General features: G+C 39.0%; 1 protein-coding gene across 1 annotated transcript in view; it reads right to left on the bottom strand.

The window, feature by feature from the left end:
• LOC126260409 (CAD protein) overlaps window positions 1–15,804 on the bottom strand; it is a 543,685-nt gene that overhangs the window by 411,480 nt on the left and 116,401 nt on the right. Inside the window, exons 2-6 of the mRNA XM_049957741.1 lie at window positions 13,432–13,570; window positions 13,008–13,290; window positions 12,576–12,889; window positions 7,631–7,816; window positions 7,117–7,495 (exon numbers count right to left, since the gene is read on the bottom strand). Of these exons, the coding sequence (XP_049813698.1) occupies window positions 7,117–7,495; window positions 7,631–7,816; window positions 12,576–12,889; window positions 13,008–13,290; window positions 13,432–13,570 (1,301 nt within the window). The remainder of the gene's footprint in view (window positions 1–7,116; window positions 7,496–7,630; window positions 7,817–12,575; window positions 12,890–13,007; window positions 13,291–13,431; window positions 13,571–15,804) is intronic.

The raw sequence follows: 15,804 nt of genomic DNA, 5'->3' as shown, positions 1-15,804 counted from the left end.
TTATCACAATGAAAGTGTGTCTTACTACTCTCCCTGTTATGTAATTTTCTATAAAATTTCATATTTGGAGATGGTTAACCATTCTAACCAAAATTAGCTAGGCTATCAAATTATAAATAATTTTTGCACTCTTGATTAGTAAATTACTATTTCTATGACTCTAGCAGTGATAAAAGTACAGCTAGAAATTCTGCTACGGTTGCTTTAACTGTATTATTTAGCCTATGTCCCGGACCTAAAAATAAGAAAAATGGTGCCGGATACTGGTTGAAGAAAAAACTATACAAAAATGCACTTAACTCTTGGGGAAATGGTACAAATCAGTTAGTAATAAAGAACTCAATATTTTCAGAATGACAGGAGGAATGTACTTCCTCAGACACAAGAAGGAAAACGTTTCCGTTTCTTGCTGATGCAAAAGAAATGCTCCAGATAACATTTTGATCCAAGCAGGGGACTGGTCCAGTACCTTTCCAGAGATGGCCATATCCTAAATAAATTAGTAGAACTGGTACGAGGGCAACCATCAGTTGTGACTCTGATGAAATTGGCAAATCAGGAAATGTCCCCTAGTCGAATATACAGTTAGGCAGGCATTAAGGGTAAAGCTTTATGACAGGATCAGACTGTAAGAAGGCACAGAGACCTTAAATCTTGTAGCTGATGTTTCAGAAAAAGCAAGGCATGACTGTAGCCAATGAACACCACTCCCAAGACGAGCAAGGCCTACATATCGTCTAATCAATTAGAACAAGCCAGATAGCTCTAGAATTTCTTGGTCCAGTAATGGAAGAGGTTAGGGAGATGGCCACGGCTTGCCTTAGAAGGCCAGAAGAATCAATGAAATATAAGTGGTGCATTCTGATCCATTTCCATGCTGTCTGGAGGCAGCAAAATATTGCTGTACTTCTCCATCTACATCTATACTCTGCAAACCTCTGTGAGGTGCATGGTAGAGGTTACATCCCAATGTACCATTTATTAGAGTATCTTCCTGTTCAATTCACATCTGGCATGTTGGAAGAATGACTGATTGAATGCCTCTGTGCATGCAGTAATTATTCTAATCTTATCCTCACGATCCCTATGTGAGTGATACTTAGGGGTTGTTTTATATCCCTAGAGTAATCATTTAAAGCTGGTTCTTTAAACTTTGTTAATAGACTTTTTGAGATAGATGTAAACTATCTTTAAGAGTCTTCTAGTTCAGTTCCTTCAGAATCTCTGTGACTCTCCCATGGATTAAATGAAACTGTAACAACTCATGCTGCCCTTCTGTCTATACATCCAAAATCCCCATTAGTCCTATCTGGTAGAGGTCCTATACACTTGAGCAATATTCTAGAACTGGTTACAAAAGTGATTCATAAGCAATCTCTTATTGACTGATTGCACCTTCCCAGTGTTCTACTAATAAACTGAAGTCTGCTTTACCCATGACTGAACCTATGTGATCATTTCATTTCATGTTCCTCCAAAGTATTACACCCAGCTGTTTGTATGAGATGGGGGATTCCAACAGTGACTCATTGATATTATAGTCACAGAATACTAGTTTTTTTTTTTTTTTTTTTTTTTTTTTTTTTTAACTGCAAAAGTTTACATTTCTGACGATATAGAGCAAGTTGTCAATCTCTGCAACATGTTGAAATCTTATCAAGGTCTGACTGAATATTTATGCAGCTTCTCTTGGATAGTACTTCATTATAGGTAACTCCATCATCTGCAAAAAACCCTGATTTTACTATTAACATTGTCTGCAAGGTCATTAATATATAACATGAACAGTAAGGGTCCCACCACTTTTCCCTGGGGTATGCAAGGTAGCATATTAGGACCAATACTGTTCCTGATATACATCAATGACTTTCCCAGTAGTAATACTAGAGAAGGAAAGTTGCTACTCACCATATAGCAGAGATGCTGAGTTGCAATAGGCACAACAAAAAAGATCCACAGAATTAAAGAGGCATTTGTCAGCAGTAGATGCACGCGCACGCCTTCACACACACGCACACAAAGCCAGTTTGGTTTCAGCTCTCTGACAAAGGCCTTAATGGCCGAAAGCTTTAATTGTGTGAATCTTTTTGTTGTGCCTAACGCGACTCGGCATCTCCGCTATATGGTGAGTAGCAACTTTCCTTCTCTGGTATTGTTACATTCCATCCTGGATTTTCCATTGTTCGACTTTCCCAGTAGTGTTACTCATGGTGAAAAAAAATCCTCTTTACTGATGACAGCAATATTATAGTCACTGAGAAAACAAGAGAACTCCTTGCTGAGAAAGCAAATGAAACTCTCAAGGAAGTTTATGATGGGTCAGTAAGCAATAATGTAACATTGAACATTATTGTTGTTGTTGTTGTTGTTGTTGTCGTCTTCAGTCCTGAGACTGGTTTGATGCAGCTCTCCATGCTACTCTATCCTGTGCAAGCTGCTTCATCTCCCAGTACCTACTGCAGCCTACATCCTTCTGAATCTGCTTAGTGTATTCATCTCTTGGTCTCCCTCTACGATTTTTACCCTCCACACTGCCCTCCAATACTAAACTGGTGATCCCTTGATGCCTCAGAACATGTCCTACCAACCGGTCCCTTCTTCTAGTCAAGTTGTGCCACAAACTCCTCTTCTCCCCAATTCTATTCAATACCTCCTCATTAGTTATGTGATCTACGCATCTAATCTTCAGCATTCTTCTGTAGCACCACGTTTCGAAAGCTTCTATTCTCTTCTTGTCCAGACTATTTATCGTCCATGTTTCACTTCCATACATGGCTACACTCCATACAAATACTTTCAGCAACGACTTCCTGACACTTAAATCTATACTCGATGTTAACAAATTTCTCTTCTTCAGAAACGCTTTCCTCGCCGTTGCCAGTCTACATTTTATATCTTCTCTACTTCGACCATCATCAGTTATTTTGCTCCCCAAATAGCAAAACTCCTTCACTACTTTAAGTGTCTTATTTCCTAATCTAATTCCCTCAGCATCACCCGATTTAATTTGACTACATTCCATTATCCACGTTTTGCTTTTGTTGATGTTCATCTTATATCCTCCTTTCAAGACACTGTCCATTCCGTTGAACTGCTCTTCCAAGTCCTTTGCTGTCTCTGACAGAATTACAATGTCATCGGCAAACCTCAACGTTTTTGTATCTTCTCCATGGACTCTAATACCTACTCCGAATTTTTCTTTTGTTTCCTTTACTGCTTGCTCAATATACATTGAACATAAAGAAAACTAATGCCATGAATTTCAGTTTGAAGAGGAAAAAAGACAATGTTAAATTAAATGTAGATGGCACCTCTATAGACTGTGTAGCTGTAACTAATGCAAAATTTCTAGGAATGAATACTGATTCTCAGTTGAAGTGGTGTGAACACACAAAGGTACTTGCAAACAGAACGTCGTCAGCATGTTATGCCCTTACAATCCTATCATCAGTGTGTAACATGCAGTGTCTTTTAGTTACATATTATTCATATGTACACTCAATTCTTAGCTATGGCATTCATTTTTGGGGAACAAATGCACAAAACATGAACACAATTTTCGAACTCCAGAAAAGAGCCATAAGAATAATAACCAAAAATACTAGTCGAGCTCATTGTAAAGAGCTGTTCAGAATACTAGGGATTTTAACTGCTCCACATGAATACATTTACCAGGCGGTTGTACACATCAAAAATAACATTGGTAATTACTGCACTAACAGCTCTGTCTGTGACCATGCAACAAGAGACACTCAACTTACATTTACGAAGAAAAAATAAACATAAAACTCAAAACAGCATTTTCTACCAAGGAATAAAACTGTACAATAAATTACCAAAAGAGATTAAAGAAATTGCAAAAATACACTTATTTAAAAAGGCAGCTAAAAAGAACCTGTTATGCAAAAAATTTTATACATTGAAGGATTACTTAGCTAAAACAGAGTAGGGGTATGATAAAAAAATGTTATACAAATAAATAATCATAACAATAATGATTATAAAATGTCCAACATTCAACATTACACCTTCACTTTATGTTTTTTCCCTTCCTTCCCCCCCCCCCCTTTCCTCCCCCCCTCTCCTTTTTTCCCTTCCTTTTTTCCTTTCTAAAAATACTTACCACAAGCTATGCATAGCACAATACTAATACCTCTTCCTCTTTCCGAGCTCAACATCTCACTCATTACGGAGGGATGCTGACTCAGTTTTTCAGGATAGCAATGGGAAGTTGTGGTACAGAAAATGGTCCAGTGTGTGTGTGTGTGTGTGTGTGTGTGTGTGTGTGTGTGTGTGTGTGTGTGTGTGTGTGTGTCCGTCCGTCCGTCCGTCCATCTCAAACTACAGTAAATAGAAATAGTGAAGCTCCAGACAGAAGTGTGCTATTTAGCTGTTCTCTGAAGGCCAGTGACCCTAACAATCATACGAAATCTTAGTATTGGTAGCGATCAGTATTAGTACTAACTGCTGAAGAAAAATCTAGCTGCTGATAATACTAATAGGGGCTCCTATAATTGTAATATTTTAGTAGTATTAGAAATATTGTCATTATGCTGTTGTTAGAGAATTGATAGTAGTAAGTATTAAGATAACTTCAGAATTAATCAAGGTAATTTGGAATAACAGATACCTAAGACTCTTTTTCACCCCCCCCCCCCCCAGCCCCCCAATTTTCTCCAGCTCAGCTCGTAGAGGCCTTCAGTGTACTCTAGACTTAAAAGTGAATTTTCCATTGAACTCTTAAGTTGATGCCCTTTGTTGTAGATGCCCCATTGTTTTTAATTTCCCTATAGGTTGTTTTGACTTATCTACATGATGTGTCAGTCCTTCCAACAATTACTTCTTTCTCAATTTCTTACCTTTTCCCCCCCCCTCCAACCATCTCGCCTTGGCTTTCTTGCGCTTCCTATTTATGAGGGTTGGAACTTCAATAGTGGCAACTATTTATTTAGAGCTCATACAAAATAGATGCGTATTTCGAAGTTTTACTGACCTTCAAAGTAGTCACAAGCATTGTGTATAACCCGTCACCAGCAATATGGAAATCATAGGATACTCTTAGCAGTGCCAGTTGTGTTGACAGTTGTGTTGACAGTTCAAGTGGCATGGTCTGCTGCCCGATGAATTTGTAGCAGTTCTGAAGCGAATGCAGTGAAGTGCTTCCTTCAGTTTAGAAATTGTTACGAGGGCTTAAGTCAGGAAAGTGCAGTAGGTGGTATAGCACTTAGCAGCCCTATAAGTCAAAGCTTGCACTGTACCTGCCTGGGCTTTGTCCTGCAAAATGATGGTCAGGTCCTGCAGAAAGTGTCATCACTTCTGTCTCTAAGCTGGTCGTAGGTTGCGTACCAAAAATGAAGAACAGAGACAAAAGTGATGTCACTTTCTGCAGGGCCTGACCATCACTTTGCAGGACAATGCTCAAACACATACAGTGCAAGGTGTTACTAATTTGTAAGACTGATGGGGCTGTTAAGTGTTATACCACCTACTGCACGCCCCCGACTTGAGCCCTCGCGAGTTCAACTTGATTTCTAAACTGAAGAAAACACTTCATGGCATTCACTTTAGAACTGCTACAAATTTGTCGGGCAATAGACCGCGCCACTCGAACTGTCAACACAACTGGCACTGCTAAGAGTATCCTAAGACCTCCACATCGCTGTCAACTGGTTATACACAACGCTGGTGACTACTTTGAAGGTCAGTAAAACTTTGAAACAGGTATCTATTTTGTATGAGCTGTAAATAAATAATTGCCACTATTAAAGTTCCAACCCTCATTTCATTCCCTACTGTATTTCTGTACTACCTTTAACATATTTTTAGATACGTCTCATCGATCAATTTAGGTATTTCTTGTGTTAGCCAAGGTTTCTTCACATTTACCTGACTTGTACCTATGTCTGTCCAACTTTTGTGATTGCCCTTTCAAAGAGATGTCCACTCCTCTTCAACTGAAATGCCTATTGTGGTTTCCATTATCACAGTACTTAGAGCCTCAGAGAACTTCTAATGCATTTCATCATACTTCAGCATTCAGTATACCACTTCTTTGCACACCGATTCTCCTGGATGAGGCTCTTGACTTTCAGCGTACTTTTCGTAATTGCTAAATTGTGATCCGAGTCCGTATCTGCTCCTGGGTATATCTTACAATCCAGTATCCAATTCAGAAATTTCTGAATGACCATGAGGCATCCTAGCTGGAGTCTTACCACATCTCCAGGCCTTTTGCAAACATACCACTTCCTCTTGTGATCTTTGGACAGAGTATTCGCTATTACTAGCTTAAATTTATTGCAGACCTCAATTAGTGTGTCTTCCATCTCATTAAGTCTTCCTTGTATTCCTTCCCCTACTACTGTGTTCCAATTCCCCATGGTAAAGAGCCACTATGTAGCACAAAAGTCAGACTACATATGTCAGGTCCCGCCACCCACTAATTCTAGAATGTTTGTCACTGAACAACACAGACACATCTTAATTTCCAATAATCATTGCCTTACTGTATTAAAATCTGAATATACAATCAAGCTTTGAATAGACTAGTTAGTGATGACCAAACTTTGATGAGAGAGAGTGTATAATTATGTCATACTAATTATCAGACTCCTATTTCAAGTGACTGTTAACATTAACATTTTCCTGGGTGCTTGATCAACATTTCCACCCACTTTACAATTATTTAACATTTCTACTACAGTCAGGCATATTCTGCAAGGCCACTATACTGTTGTCAATATCATATGCGCCATTTCCTCACCTCTTACATTGTTTCACTTAGTTTCATTGCTTATTTCATACAGTTACCTTACATTACTTTTAAATTTCGACTACTTGTCATCACAGTAAAATGATCTAAACTCTTTATATTTCTCTCTTCATCCATTTCATTACAGAATTCCTAACTTGAACTTCATGTCTCGCATGACTCTGATAATAGAGCTCACTGATGAATCCCATTTCTGATCTCCTTGCCTAAAGTTTATTCTCACACAAGATGGCTTTATCATTTCAGTTACAGCTATTCACACATACTAAACAAATAATTCTTCTCTATCACAATTTTTTGTTATTTACAGTAACAAACATCACTTATATAGAAACGTATCTTACCTGTTCCACATATTCTGGTGTTAATGGTAAGAAGTAAACCTTATCTGCCAGACCTTTTGATGTCTGCACTGTAGCAATGTTAGGATTTATTAGTACAGTCTGTATGCCTTCTTCTTTGAGTGCTTTTATTGCCTGTGAGCCTGAATAATCAAATTCACCGGCTTGTCCAATAGACAAACCACCTGATCCAAGAATAAGCACTTTTCTAGGGTGCAATACAGATGGTGCAGTTGTAATATGACGCCGTAGCTGCTGAGACAGAATGCCTTTTAAGTCTGGTGCACCACCATCTTTACAAATCTTCACAGCTTCTAGAAAAGCATCAAAAAGGCACTCCAAATCTTGTGGTCCTGGGCTGTGCTCAGGGTGGAATTGTACACTGAAAATATGCAACATTTGATAAAACAATGTTTTGATCTGGAAAATATGGTCATGTGCTGAAAGGATGATAATTTTTATCTTACAATTTGTGGCAGCATTTTTTAAAATGTTATCCAGTGTTTTTGTTGCATACCTAAAGAATGGGAGTGATTCATGAATTAGACCTTCATTTGTATTATCATTTGTATTTGTGAACAATGGAAGCCATCCCTCTGCAAGATTTTCCACATTTATTGCAAATCCATGATTCTGTGAAGTCATAAAGCATAAACCTGTTCCATGATGCGTACAAGGCTGGTTGTGTCCCCTGTTCCCATACCTGAAAACGGAATTTTTTTTTTACAGTGACAATTTACAGAATGCTTGTTTACATGTAACTTTTTGCAAATTGAAAAATTACAATGAAACACTTTTCTCAAACAGTGACATAGCATACAAATTAATTGATTCTTTGAAACAACAATTTTCACAACACTGATTTTTGCACTTCTTCAAACTATAGTCTATGTAACGTTCATTAAGGACGCAGACGATAACCTTTATTCAGGTCATACTTATGTCTCCACTCCCCAAGGCACATTATGGTGTAGGGCAGAGGGTACTTCGTATAATCGTCTACTACTCTCACTTTCCCCCTTCTGTATCACAGTCTTGAATGGTCCACAGGAAGGATGATTGTTGATAAACCTAAATGAGAGCACAAATCTCTGTAATTCTATCTTCATTGCCTTTTGCAAGATAACTGGAAGAGGGAGCAATATCCTGATTGACTCTTCTAGGAATGTATCCCCTTGGAATTTTAAGAGTAAATAAATCACACTGTGGTGCAGTGTGCCTCTCTTGCAGTGTCTGATACTGGAATTGGCTGAGGATCTCTGCGACACTTTCACATTTACTAAATAAATGCACTGCTCTTCTTTCAGTGTTGTCTATTTCCTCTACCAGTCCTGGTATGGATCCCAGACAAGCAATATTTAACTACTGCTCTTATGATATTTGTTTAAGTTACCTCTTTTTGTAGATCAATTACACTTGCGAGGTTCTTCCAATGAAACTCAGTGCAACATCTGTCTTACCTGTGATTAGATTTACATAGTTGTTCCACTTACAATCACTCTATATGCATACTCTAAGCTAGTTTATGTTTGTGATTGCAGCCAGTGATGTTTCTGTGATAGACTATTTATGTGCAAAATGTAACATCTGATTACAATGAGGGTCAACTGCCTATCCCTGCAATAAGCATTGATCCTCCGCATGTCTTCCTGCATTTTGCCACAATTTTCTAGCATTGCAAATTCCATGGATATAACAGCATCATCCACGGAAAGCTTCATGCAACTTCTGACATCCACTATGTCATTTCTATACAGTGTTGTAGGGGCTGCCCTCTGTCGAGCTGGAAACCCCTACTAATCCATCACATTGCAGACTGAGGACCTGTGAAGTGTCGTTAGATGCAATAAAGTAACATTCAAAGTTTCTCCATTTATTACTGAGAATACATATCATTGCTGCTTCTCCCATGGTGACTGGTGCCTTTGTAATGCAGAGGAGGAACCACTGAATTCAGTAGTGGACTCATGGCTGCCAAAGACACTACATCGGCTTTTAGTGGAGGTTTACGACACCCTGATGCAGTGGTTCTGATGCCCACTAGCAAGCTAGGCATGCGCTACTCAGTAGCTAGGCTTGGAGATATCAGTGCCCACGCCATTTTGCGTAATACTCAATCCCTCCCAGATTACTGCTCGTGTTGTCCTCTCAAATGGAGTGCAATGTCATATGCAATGTAGTTGCACTGAACAATGAACCTGGCACAACAGTATGGTAGGCCTCCAGACCCGTGCGACACTGGAGTTGTGTCTGTAGACCCTCTGATAATCCTTAAGGGTTGACTGCTGTGCTAATGTCAGTACTGATGGATTCTCAAGCATGGCTTCTGAATGCTGATCATCTCTTAGGCCAGCAAGAGCAAGACCAGCACTAGAACAATCTCTCACAAATTATTTTACCATACCATAACCAAGAATTGAGTGTAAACGACAAGAATGCGATCAATCCAACTGATCGAGTGCCGAAAGTTAGTGGTGATGGAGTATTTATGTCACTGAGGAGAGGCTCTACTCTACATTGTCATTTATAATGAGTGAATTGAGTTTACTCTTCCATAGTCATCAGTGGTCTTCAGTTTTGCTACATATTCTTAACAGATTTGTTACAGGGTCTTTACTGTTTAGTCAAATTCCTGCTTGGCGTTGTTGCATCCTATCTAGTGTCGCTCATGTTATGTTATGTTATGGGAGTAATGAAGGCGATTCATTCTGCACTGTTGTGACCATTTTCTGTTGGGCTGCTTACAGTCTCTTAAGAGTGTTGAGATGGCTTCCTTCCTGACCCAGTAATGGTGTTGAAATGTCTAAGCTTCCCAGCCGGTGATATATCTGCATGACTGAGTAATGCCAGCTGTTCAAACTTAGAAAAAGTTTTGCTCTCACGTTTCATTGCTAATTTTGTCACATAACAGTATATTATGAAAATTAATGGTCCTGTAACACTGTCTTGGAGTATTTGGGTCTTAAGATTTCTCTCCATTAAGAATGATATGCTGTGTTGTGTTTTCCAGGGACTATTCAACCCTAGCATATATCCAGTTTAATACACTGTACAGTTGTATTTTGTTCATTAGCTGGCAGTGTGGAACTGTATCAAGTGCCTTCTCAAAGTCAATAAATAGTATCAATGTGTGCTATGGAACCTGCTGGTTTCCAAATCTCACAGGCAGAGTGATGATTTGAAGAAGGAACTACATTATGATCACCCTCAGTTAAATAACTTGGAAGTAAGATGTTTAGTATTTCAGCATCTACTTGGATGCCATTACTGTCTCCGAGTGTCCACACGGCTGGCTTTGATCCATTTATTGATACAACATTAGGCGAGAACTTCAATAATTTGTCAGATCGGTAGATAGAATCTTGCTTTCAAAATTATTGAATGATTCACTCATGGTTTCTCCTTGTGTTTCATTTGTCTTTGTCCAGATTTTGTCTGTCTGCGATGCTTTTGTGACTTAAATCAGCAATGAAGCTCTCTTTGCTTTCAGAACAGTTTTCTAACACTGCTGTTTAATGAGGGCAGGTGTTTCATACTATTCACAGCTATGCACAGCATATAGTTATCTAAGGCATATTGTGCAATATTGTTGAACTTTGCCCATTAATGCTCAACATTTTCAGTTCTGGAAATACATTTTCCATGTCGACCACTGAAGTAATCTGAATGTGTTTTGTTGCTCCTAGCAAGCAGAAGTAAGTTCCCCTTTATTTTCATTCCTGTTTGCAACCATATTTAGTGACGTCGTCGTCCTAGTAAGCAGAAAGAATTTCCTACATTTCTTTACATTCCTGTTTGCAACCATATTTAGTGATGCTGTAACAGCCTTACAATCACAGATCCCCTGTTCTACAACCACTGAGTCCACAAGTTTAGGCCTGCTGGCAACCAGGAGAACTGATGTTGCTATTATGAGTCTGTTCTCTGATTAATATTCAAGGTAAGTTTTGGATAATGTATTTAGTACAAATTCACACGATTCCTTATCACTGCTGCCTGCTTGAATCAGTTTGTAGTTTTTCTAAGATGGAATCTCCCCCTAATATTATTACATAACCACGGACTGTGTATGTGCAGTCTTGTCCAAATACTAGCTCAAATATTCCACCACTACTGCTCATGAGCTGGGTGGGGGTCAACTATAGAAGCACTATTATCATGTTTGAGCCACCTTCATATTTGTAATCTATTCTAACCTCACTAGATGTTATCATATTATTTACAGCTCTAAACATACCTCCACCACCAGCATTCAACCTGACTTTAAGCCTTCCACTTGGCTCCAAACCAGAGTACCATATTTGGTTCTGGAGCTGCTGCTGTGAAACTTCTGCTCTGCCTCCACTCCACTCAGGAAGCTAGCTGTCTTCAATAAAGCAGCCAGCTGCCTGCATGAACTAAGTAAGGCCTCAGAACCCAGGCAGAGCCATCATTTGTGTCAATGCGAACAAGTGCATTTAGTCACTGCCAGCAGTGTCTCCTCTATGTACCTGATGTGAAACCTTGGCAATCAGAGACAGTGGATACTAGCATTTCTTCCCAATTTGCCTGTTATTTACATGTGGTCTCCATCACATACCTTGCATTGGTACTCTGAATGACAAAGAATTCCATCTGCTGTGCTAGTCCAGACCTCATCAGGCTGGTGTGGGAGAATCTGAGGGTGATGTGACATCAGGGATACCAGATGACACTTAGGCTCCAGAGATGCCAGCCCATGCCAGCATCCTGAAGCCTATCTACAGAGACCAACACAGCTTCCAGCTCTTTCTGGACAGTGGCCAATCCCCCTGCATCCATACTTAGCAGCCTGTTCCTATCTGTACTTGATCAATAGATGCCTGTACCACAGTGAACATAAAACTTACCCAGGCAGCCACCAGATGCAGTCTAAGTACTGTTGCTACATTTCTTCTGATGATCACTATGCTATAAAGATAAATCTTGCAACACAAATGCTCAAAAAACACAGAAGTGCTAGAATGTGTTAACTGACACTAGTCAACATAGTTAAATACACGTGTGCTATTCACTTCTTCACAGAAGAACTTTACAACAACAAATCACTCACTCACTCATTCACTTACATTTTGAGGAGGAAGGGGAGTGTAGCAGCTGACTGTCTCATACTCTTCCCCTTCTTGGCTACACTATTATTAATACGCATCTCTGTAGAGTTGAAAAAATTATTCATACAACTAAAGTAGCCTTTTAACAATAAATAATATTTCACATTATTGTTTCATTACAAATGGTCTACCATCTGTCACTCTCAGCAAATTGTTCAATGAAGTGTCATCTTTATGGAAAGTAGCAAGACATAATCCAGTCAAACAAGATCAACTCACATTACATTTGTTTAGTAACCTAATTTTCTCAATAAGTGTACTACTGTCGCTCAAACAGAATGCACATCACTGGACTAATATTTGTTTATGATGTTCAAAAATATTAAAACTTACTTCATTTTGTATGCTTTGCATCCTGCAGCAAGTGATAACAGCTGGTGACCCAAGCAAATACCAAAGATTGGTTTTATTTTATCCTGCTTCATTATCTTCTGTATGTTTTCTATGGTTTCTTTGCACATTTCTGGATCTCCTGGTCCATTGCTTAGGAAAAGACCATCATATTTCTCAACATCTAGTGGATGGTTCCATGGAACTAAATCCACCCTGACTCCTCTCTTTAACAGACACCTTAATTGGTTATATTTTAAACCACAATCCACAGCACATATTGTCACTGGTGCAGAAGCGCTGAAGGTCATTACTTTCTGTAAAAGACAAACACTGCTGCCAAATAAGAATATTGATACATATACAGTATGCTACATGTACAAAGCATTTGATTTACTGACAACAATGATGTAACACACAAATAGTTCACAGTACCTCAATAGAAACATCATTCACAAGGTTTCTTTTATTGGGATCCTCAAACAACACAGCTGAAGGAACAGAGGACGGTGGCACTCCCATCACAATCTTTCCTAAAAGTGATCCTTTTTCTCTAATCTTTTTGGTCAATTCTCTTGTATCAATGCCACAAATTCCAGGCACTCCATGCTCATGCATCCACTGTGATAGTGTCCTAACTTGACGCCAATGGCTGGGAGTTTCACAGAGCTCTCCAACAACCAATCCTGTTGCCCATATACGTCTCGACTCAAACCACCTGCAGATATGAGACTGTGAGGGCAGGTAACATGGATACTTAACTGATACATTATGTTTGTAGGTATATAAAAAAATATTTAAAATTTCTAAAATACAAGTAACTGCAATCTCTATCATTACAGTTTTATCTCTCACTTACTGGGGAAGATCAAATTCATCTTTACTCTCATCTGTTACTCCATAGTTGCCAATCAAAGGGTATGTAAGAACTAGGATTTGTGCATGGTATGATGGATCTGTAAGGGATTCCTGGTATCCAACCATTCCAGTCTGAAACACTAAGAAGACAATTTAAAACTATTATTAGTGAGGTTTCATAACCACAAATAATAAATTCAAAGTAAGTTTAGAATTTTCTACTTATGGAGGAATGATACATTAGTGTATAATTTTTATAATCATTTCTTGTTTAAAAGCATAAAAAATAGTAACTTAAGACAATAATTCTGCTCTGTCACACTTATATTGGCTGAGGCAAATTGTTTTCTTAAACTGCTAAATTACAGCTGTGGCCTTTTTTCCATTATCTACGGATGAAATTAAAATACAGAAGTGGATCTAAACTAACTACTGCTACTACTAACTAATTACTACTAAAGTAACTAAAAAAGACAGGGAAACGTCCAGAATTTTATTAACTTCTTAAATGAGTGTTACAACAGAAACTGAACAACTCGGTATTACTTTGACTTTTAGTTGATAGTTGGTCAATTGGGGAGGGGGAGGGCAAACAGCAAGGTCATCAGTCTCCTATCCTAAGGTGGCAGAAAGCATGGCAGGAACAATACAAACAGCACAGCCCAGTCAAGAAGAAAGGAAAATAGGCAAACAAAGAGGGAAAATAATAAATTTTATATAACCAATTATGCTGCTATGAATATTATTTTTTTATTTGAACTATATGCATATTTCAGCTATACAGCCATCATCAGGTTATGTTTTCAAGTCCTGACTTCCATGCAATATTGTAGATTCTGTTGCTGTCTATTTGTTTACTGGCTATATTGTTACAGTGTTACTTTTGTAGTAATCAGTTGTGTGTTTTGGTATGTTCTGATGTTTCATTAATAATGGTCAGAAATAAACTTAATAACCAGCTGAAATTTCATGACAGTAATTACGTCAGATGATCAGCGATATCTGAAATAGTTGCTGTCACGAAATTTCATCTGGATATTAAGTTTATTTCTGACCTTTATGAATGAAGTGTCGGAACATGCTGGAACACACAACTGATTGCTACGAAAATAACAACGAAACAATATAGTTAGTAAACAAATAGACAGGAACAGAATCAATGATACTGCATGGAAGTGAGGACTTTAAAACAACCTGATGATTGCTAAAGAGATGAAATAGACTTATAGTCCAAGTAAAACAATACCCATAGCAGTGTAACTGGTTATATAAAATTTATTATGTCGTTGGAAGATGTGTTATGCAGTAGGCCCAGAAGATTACAAAGAGGTAACAGGAATGTCAGGGCAGCAGGAAGAGGAAAGAACAGGAGAGGATGGAGGGAATCGGGGAGAACAGTGTGCCCCAGAAATGCTTAGCACGGTAGGGCAGCAGCAATGCCATTGGCTCATCCCAATTCCCACACCATATCATGATCAAGAGAACCAAGCTGATGTAGAGGCAGGACCAAAGCCTCCGTAACAAACACCAATGCTAACTGAAGAATTCCAATACCAGAGGGAAATTCAAGGACTTAAACTTGAGAGGGTAAACCAGTTTCACGAAGAAAACCGAGAACAGATGTAACCATGTATGGGTTGTCTGCTACACCCAGGAAAAGGAAGGTGGAGGGCATATTTAGTGCGAAGGGCCAAAAGGTGGGGGTAGTCCAGTAAAATGTGGACCACCATGTGTGGGGATGGGGGGCCTCAACTACAAAATGGAGGGGGGGGGGGCCTCATTGTGGAATAAAAAACCATGGGCCAACCTAATATGGCTGATACAAAGATTCCCATAGGGAGAGGTGGAGGGAAGAATGCCACATAGTAGGAGTCTCTTTGATTGTGTGACAGTGGGGTAGCCTCCCAAGAGTTGGCCCATGACTAAGGAAAAATGTATTTGCTGTGAAGCCACAAATCCACACCCAACAGTATCATGGAGAATGGGGGGTAGATGGCTCCTCTCCCAGCCCGACGATCAGCAAGTTAATTACCCGGGATACCTACGTGGCCGGGAACCCACTGGAAATCAACAGAACAAGCAGCATTGCCAAAATTGGCGAGAAGATTATGGATAACAGATACCAAGGGGCAGTGGGAAACACAGTTAGTGATAGCCTGAAGGCCACTCATTGAGTCTATACACAAAAAAACTTGAGTGAGGGAGGACTGTTTAATAAAACAGAGGCCACCATAGATGGCCATCAATTCTGCAGTAAATACCCCAAATTTTGCAAGCAAGAGATGGTGTTTGATGGCAACAGAGGACGTGAAGGCATATCCAAAATAATTGCAGATTTAAAGCCATCAGTGTAAGAAACAATAGCATCCTGAAA

Source organism: Schistocerca nitens, chromosome 1, assembly GCF_023898315.1.
Source record: "Schistocerca nitens isolate TAMUIC-IGC-003100 chromosome 1, iqSchNite1.1, whole genome shotgun sequence".
Classification (NCBI taxonomy): domain Eukaryota; kingdom Metazoa; phylum Arthropoda; class Insecta; order Orthoptera; family Acrididae; genus Schistocerca; species Schistocerca nitens.
Note: the sequence above shows the minus strand (reverse complement) of the source record. Positions and strands in the feature narration are given on the sequence as shown.